A 7,480-nucleotide genomic window follows, 5' to 3' on the forward strand; every position below is an offset into this window, starting at 1 on the left:
TCTATTCTTGATCGTCAACTTGTTCAGCTCTTGTAGTTGGTTTGACAATTCCTTTAGTTCTAACTGTGCTAATATATACGGTGACTTTGCAACAGGTGCGGTTCCAGGTACTAAATTAATTTGGAATTCCGCTGCTCGATGAGGTGGAGACCAGGCAGATCCCTCGGGAAAAACATTCAGAAATTTCCTAACAGTAGGTACATCTTTATTTGATTCCCTTCAGAACCAATCTACTTCTCATGGGCTAAATATGGTATAACATCCCTTCTTCAAGTATTTGCGGGCCTTCATACCCGAAATGAGATTTATCTTTACCACTTTTGGAAAACTCTTTTATTAATGAATGTAAACATTATTTAAAATGTTACATATAGAGGGCATAAGCTCGCTGTGGGACCGTTAGTTAATGTACCGCGTCAATAGCGATTTTGGCGGGTCATTACATTAAGACACTCTAAAAGCTTCAAAGATCTTTAAAGGCTTGTTTTTTGTTTTTTAAATGATTGAAGTTGATTGTTGATCGTGAACCACCAATTACACACTGTTTTGATCAATTGCTTTGTGTTTCGACGGATTACACCGCGTTGATCGGTGTTTTGACCTATTACGCGGTGTTGAATGAATCTTGACCGATTTTCGACTCCTAAATACAGTGACATGGAACAGGGGTGAGTTTTCACTGAGCTTGTCACTTGAGTCTATAGGATACCGAAAGTAAGGCTTTAATCAAATTAAGATAGATAGTACAATAGATGCTATCTAAGTAAGAAGGCTGACATTTAGTAGACGTAGTCCGGATAATTCTCATTTGTCTCTGTCTCACTCTCCGTCAGATGTTCAACTTCGTTTTCGAGATGGAGGATCAACTTTACAAATATCGATCGAAAATTGAACTTTTATGCAAATTAAGAAAACACAAGAATCAAAATGGACAGTTCATTATTTTTAAAACCGATTAATTACCGATTATTCCATTTTCTATAACACTAATTAGTCGTTAAAAATGTTTTCTCTTGTTAGGGACGAAAAGTGAAAATATAAATATAGTCAAGGGACTACATTGTAAATCAAGGTTCATAACGTCTACTTCCGTATTGCAGATACTGCTAGGGTTTTGATCCATCGTCTTCCACAACCAAAACCCTATGGAGTCACCAAAAGCATCTTCAACTCCAACTCCAACTCCATGCTGGAGCAACATAGTAAAACAGTCTCCACCACCTCAAAACCCTACCAATCACCACCACGATCAATCACAATACTCCGCCGCAGCTGTCGTCGGCAGCTGCAAATCCACCAAAGGCATTGCCGTTGCCGTTATCGATGCAAACGCAATTATACAAGGTGCTGAACAATTACACCACGCCGCCGATAAATTCGTCTCCGTTACCGATGTTATTCGCGAAATACGAGATCCTACTTCGCGCCACCGCCTCAATTTCCTTCCGTTCACCGTTGATACCATGGAACCATCAACTGAATCACTTAAAAAAGGTTTTATTTTCCTTTTTATTTTCTCATATATTCGTAACCTAGACGATATAATCAATTTTTATTTGTATAATGTCTAATTTTTCTTAATTCACGTATAAAATGATTTTATTTGTATAATGTCTAATTTTAATTCTCCCTACGAATTTCATCCATTAACATGTATAATGCTACATTGATTTTGTGATTAAATCAAGTTAATTATGATGATAAGCTCAAGCATACATGACCTTTGAATGTTTGTGTTTGTAAAAATATCTGTGTCAGGGTCACTAAATCAGACTCTTGATTCGTTTGAGTTTAAGGAGGATTTGATTTAGGTGTTGTTTGTTTTCTTGTCTACAGACCTTATTATGTCTTATGTCTTCGCGTCCGCAGATAGTTTTACTGCAGACAGACATAAGATAAAATAATGTCTTATTATGTCTGCAGCCTCGCAGACTTAGAAATATGCTTCTAAGTGCTGCGGACAGAATTAAGTTATTTTGCAGACATAAAAACAAACAGTCTTCATTATTCAGCATACAGACCTTTAGACCACATCTTCTTCACAGACATGGTCCGCAGCTCTTTAGACCAAAACATCTTAAAAAACAAACACCACCTTAATCTAGAAAATATGTTTGTGTATGGTTTTGCAGTTATCAGTTTTGCAAAGGCAACTGGAGATCTACAAACACTATCAGATGTTGATCTTAAGCTTATTGCTTTGACTCATACATTGGAGTCTCAGATTCACGGAACTAGCCATCTTCGAGATGCGCCTCCACCTATTCGCACGGTTAATGTAAAAAGGCTTCCCGAGAAAGAGTTACCGGGCTGGGGGTCCAATGTTCCTAACTTGGCCCAATGGGAAGCATTGGAACATGTAGTTGGGGATGGGTCAGGACCGGAGTCAAGAATTCTTCCTTTAAAAGATCTGAACATGAATGTTGTTCATGCAGATAAGGATTGTAGTAATGAAGATTCTGCATCGGTGAATGGATCTGAATATAATGACGATGGCGGTTTTAATAGACCTCGAAAATATTTCCCTAAAAAGAAAGAAGTTATTGTTGAAGGGAAAAAGATGGTTGCTGAGGGAATCGATGCATCACAGGGCGAAGTTGGTGATATTGCAGATGATTGGCTCCCTGCTGTTAGTCGAAGCACTCATAGGAGGTTTTTAAGGAGGAAAAATAGACGTGAAATGTCTGAGTCAGCATCCGTAAAAGATGATCAAAATGATGCAAATTTACCTGATATGCTTTATGAACAATCAGATGAATTAAGTGTTAAAGAAAAGACTGAAAATGATGAACGCAATGGTGGTGAAGAGCTTTCAACAACACTGGATAAAATGAGGCTTGAAGACGATTCGGTGAAGGCTTGTGAAGATCATGAATTAAATGAAACTGAAAATGTGACTTACGGGTTTGAACAATTGGATATGACTAGTGAGACGAACGAAAGTATTGGTGTATCGTTTGTAGATGATGATGAAAGCAGTGAGCAAAGTTGGATGTTAAGATCGCTTTCTGAGTCGACTGTTGCTTGTGTTACTGGTGATTTTGCAATGCAGAATGTTATTCTGCAGATGGGTTTACGGCTAGTGGCACCAGGAGGAATGCAGATACGTGAGTTGCACAGGTTTGTTTATCTTATCCTTTGTTCTTTCAGACTATTGAAGCTGGTAGAGTTGGCAACTTTCCGGGTCTGTTTAAGGGACATAATGGGTGATATTTGTAGGCTGATATATCTTAACTTATGTTTCTACGATATACGGGTGCAAAAGTAAGTGTTAAAAACAATAGCTTGGCTTTATATATCAATATTAATTTAGTACGGAGTAATAAAGTAATAAGATCGCGCGCTAAAGATTCACTCTGGGAAACTACTGATCGCTCAGGCCTTTTAAGCTAAATTTTGAGATATAATCATTTGGACCTGTTAGTGGTGGAATGTAGCCCTGATAGACCCATACTTAACTAAATGAGTTAGAATTGCCACCTATAGTTGCCAGATTGTATTTACTTGTAATAGCTTTCGTCATCATATATGTCACTATGTGTTCCTCTACAACATGTACTTCTTATGTAAGCTTGTTGTACATATGGTGATTCTCACTTCTTTGAGTAAGATCACTTGTTCATTGCTTTTTTTTTTTTTTTTTTTTTCTTCTTTTGAATTTGCAGGTGGATATTGAAATGTCATGCTTGCTTTAAGGTGACATTCGAGATCGGCAAGATTTTCTGTCCAAGTTGTGGGAATGGAGGCACTTTACGTAAAGTAGCTGTTACTGTTGGTGAAAATGGAGCTACTATTGCAGCTCGTAGACCACGTATATCCGTTCGAGGCACTAAGGTGATTATTTTACTTATCAAATGGTTTATTTACAGATATGGTTGGGTCATGTACTAATGTAATGTTGCTTGGGTTCTATGTAGTTTTCGTTGCCTCTCCCACAAGGAGGACGGGATGCCATAACCAAGAACCCGATCTTACGTGAAGATCAACTTCCACAAAAGTTTCTGCATCCCAAAACAAAAAAGAAGAACAAAGAGGTAAAGTTCTTCATGCTAAACCCACATCAAGATTCTACCTCCTAATTGTTTTAGCACGTCTAAATACTTCGTTCTTTTAAGAAACTATAATTGTGATATTTATACAGGAAAAAGAAACATTACTGTCAATAAATCGATTTATGAGTTAAGAAACAACAATAATAAATCATTTTTAAGTAATTGTGTTGAAATAGATATACATCTGTTTGTGAGGAAAGCTTATATTCACGTGGTTATTTGATTACACATTTATAGGTGGACGACATATTTGCTACAAATGAAATGTTTACTCACCATACAGACAAGAGGGCTCCTCTGCAACCACCGTTAAGGAAAGCACTGGCAGTTTTTAGTGGCAAGCGGAACCCAAATGACAATCACTATTCTCGTACTATGCATTAGAGATCTTCTCACGGATTATGCAGTTTGTATTTTTGTCTTTGTACCTGGAAAACTCGAGTCCCATGAGTTATATTTAAATTAATTGATAATTTTTAATCACATGATGCAATTTTGGTTTCATTTCTATCGGTTGATTTTGTTAGTTGATAATGTATTCAATGGCGAATCTAGAAGTAAAACTCAAAGGGCTCCAAAGTTAGATACTATATTGGGGCAATATTGACCCATTTGTGGTAAAGTGGCAAAAGATAGGCAGGCCAAATTCGAGTGACTTGTTTGACCTATATATGTCTTCATTCATTATTCAACTAGCAAATCATGCTAAGATAATAAAATATAGTTAAGGTTTAATGACATTTGAACCCGGCTCATAAAAAGAGGTCACATTACTATTTATATTTGTCTCAAAATAAATGTTTTTTACTCAAAATAACACTAAAAAGTCAATAAAATTTCAATTCCACCTTTCATGTGGAAATAAGTAAAACTTTTAATATTAATTTCATATATATATATATATATATATATATATATATATATATATATATATATATATATATATATATATATATATATATATATATATATATATATATATATATATATATATATATATATATATATATATATAGTGGTAGGATCAAGAGGGAAGTAACCATTCGGGGGGAAGCGGGGGGAAGCAAAAACTTTTTTTTTCTTCGTTTTTTGAAAAAACTTTGTTCACGAACATTATAGATGAGATGAAAATATGAACATTTAGTAGAGACACTTTGTGATAAATGTTTTTATTTTGGCGGGAAAACGCTCGAAGAAGTAATATATAACAATTATCGTGTTTTTCGAGCGTATTTTGAGGTTTTAGCTATTGAGGTTTAGATATTAGGGTTTAGATATTAGGGTTTAGATATTAGGGTTTAGAAATTTAGGGTTTAGGGTTTAGATTTAGGATTTAGATTGAGTTTTTAACACGAACGGTTTAGAGTTTAGGGTTTAGGGTTTAGGGTTTAGGGTTTGGTGTTTTGGGTTTATGGAATAAACCCAAAACACCAAACCCCAAACCCTAAACCCTAAACTCTAAATCGGGCTAAATTTTACTTCACAAAACATGAAAGAAAAAAAACGTTTATATTCATCACGAACAATATTATCTTGAATGTTATTTTTGCCGATCGTTTTCCCGCCTAAATAATAACATTCATCACGAAGTGTCTCTTCTAAATGTTCATATTTTCGTGTGATCTTGATGCCGGAAAAAAAAAATTTTAAAAAAAACGAAAAAAAAAAAAATTTGCTTCCCCCCGCTTCCCCGGGATTGGTTACTTCCCCATTGATCCTGCCCTTATATATATATATATATATATATATATATATATATATATATATATATATATATATATATATATATATATTTACGGCGAAAAATTTCATATCTTTCGTTTAGAAGTTAATTAATAATGGTGGCTTATTAACGAAGGGTAAAGTGGACATTTCATTAAACTATTATAAATTGTAAAAAGAAAAAAGAAATTGTTGGTGGACATTTAATTCGGGACCGAGTATTTTCTTACATCTATTTTCCTTTTTGATTTCTCTGTAAGATGTCATAGTTTGAAAATTTTAACTTGTTTCAAGCTTAATTCTAGCTAGCTACTTAATTCAAAATGACTCACCAAGACAACAAACAAAACAACGTTATGTAGCCATTGTTAGAACTTACTGGATGGAAGCCCAAATCATTGTAAGATGCATTCACTGCAGGATAACCGCAGATAAAATACATTAATATAAAAGCCGCACTTAAATTACACTGAATTTTTTAGAAACATGAAATATCAGACAACATGGATCTAGCACAAAGAACAGATTGAAGAAACCTACGGAGATGGTGGTATGCAACAACCAGCTCGGTTGGAGTTGATTGTGCTGATTTGGGTTGAAACAAGCCAGGTAGTGTTAAGCTGACCTATTATCATTTTTGTGTTCCTTTGGCAAATTTATATAAGGTAGTGAATACATTAATATGATTTCAAAAATGATACTAATACAAATTACAATCGTTATCAAAATTCTTGAATTAAGCAAATTCATGTTAGGAATTTATGGACCCAACAACGACCACCAATCGAAAGATTGTGATCCCACAAATGACAAACGGACATAATAACAACAAGAAAAGTAAACGACACAAGATATTACGTGGTTATATACAATCGGTGTGATTGCTTTAGTCAACGGCCAACTAGAGAGCTTTTTTATTGATTTTTCGTGCTTAGGGTTACAGATTACAATAGGTATATTTATAGTGCTAATCAAAATTAGGAAACAAATCGAATAACTTGCTGGCTACGCACACTGTCGTGTTTCGCGACACTTTGTCGCGTTCCGCGATAAACTGCATCAGAACGTGACAAAGTGGTTCAGAACGCGACAACTTCTGACACCCACTTCTGCCACATTTGTCTCGTTTCAGTGCACTTTATCACTTTCTAGCCGTGTCGCTTATTGCGACAAACCTCACTCAAACCCGATACCAGAACTCGACAATTTCTTGTTTTGATCTTCTTTGCAACTATCCAACAATCTCCCACTCAAAGGAGAGCAAAACCCAAAATCTCGTCAACCCCAAAACTAACCATTTCAACCAAGAACGTCGAACCACCTCTCATACCGCCAATCAAACATGGGACACGCAAACTCAACATCGCTGGAAGAGCAGACTTTCGATACAAGGTCTTCAACACTACTTGTCGAAATTAATACCAATAACCATTAGAACTCTCTAGTTGACGTCTTCTTTCATCAAGTAACAAGAAGACCAGTTGAAGCTATGCAAAGCTTCAACTTCCCGATCGTAACCACCTTAGTACACATATCAGCAGGATTCTCCGTACCAGAAATTTTCTTAACAACTAAAGTACCATCTTCAATAAATTCGCGAATTTTATGATACCTTAGCTTTATGTGTTTCGTACGACCATGAAATACCGGGTTCTTCACCAAATGAATAGCACTGTGATTATCACAGTGCAAGACATAATCTTGTT

At 35.5% G+C, this 7,480-nt stretch overlaps 1 protein-coding gene across 1 annotated transcript; it reads left to right on the forward strand.

Moving 5' to 3' along the window:
- The first annotated feature begins 1,130 nt into the window (after positions 1-1,130).
- Positions 1,131-4,683, forward strand: LOC139891644 (RNA-binding NOB1-like protein). Its single transcript, XM_071874624.1, has 5 exons — positions 1,131-1,494; positions 2,133-3,120; positions 3,666-3,834; positions 3,918-4,034; positions 4,290-4,683. The coding sequence occupies exons 1-5, from the start codon at positions 1,146-1,148 to the stop codon at positions 4,434-4,436; spliced, it is 1,770 nt and encodes a 589-aa protein (XP_071730725.1). The 5' UTR covers positions 1,131-1,145; the 3' UTR covers positions 4,437-4,683.
- Positions 4,684-7,480: the final 2,797 nt, after the last annotated feature.

This window comes from Rutidosis leptorrhynchoides, chromosome 2 (assembly GCF_046630445.1).
Source record: "Rutidosis leptorrhynchoides isolate AG116_Rl617_1_P2 chromosome 2, CSIRO_AGI_Rlap_v1, whole genome shotgun sequence".
Taxonomy (NCBI): Eukaryota; Viridiplantae; Streptophyta; class Magnoliopsida; order Asterales; family Asteraceae; genus Rutidosis; species Rutidosis leptorrhynchoides.

Excerpts from the sequence above, each read along its gene's own strand:
- LOC139891644 (XM_071874624.1), top strand. The coding sequence starts at position 1,146 with ATGGAGTCACCAAAAGCATCTTCAACTCCAACTCCAACTCCATGCTGG. Across the intron at positions 1,495-2,132 it reads AACTGAATCACTTAAAAAAG|TTATCAGTTTTGCAAAGGCA; the intron begins GTTTTATTTTCC and ends ATGGTTTTGCAG. Across the intron at positions 3,121-3,665 it reads CAGATACGTGAGTTGCACAG|GTGGATATTGAAATGTCATG; the intron begins GTTTGTTTATCT and ends TTGAATTTGCAG.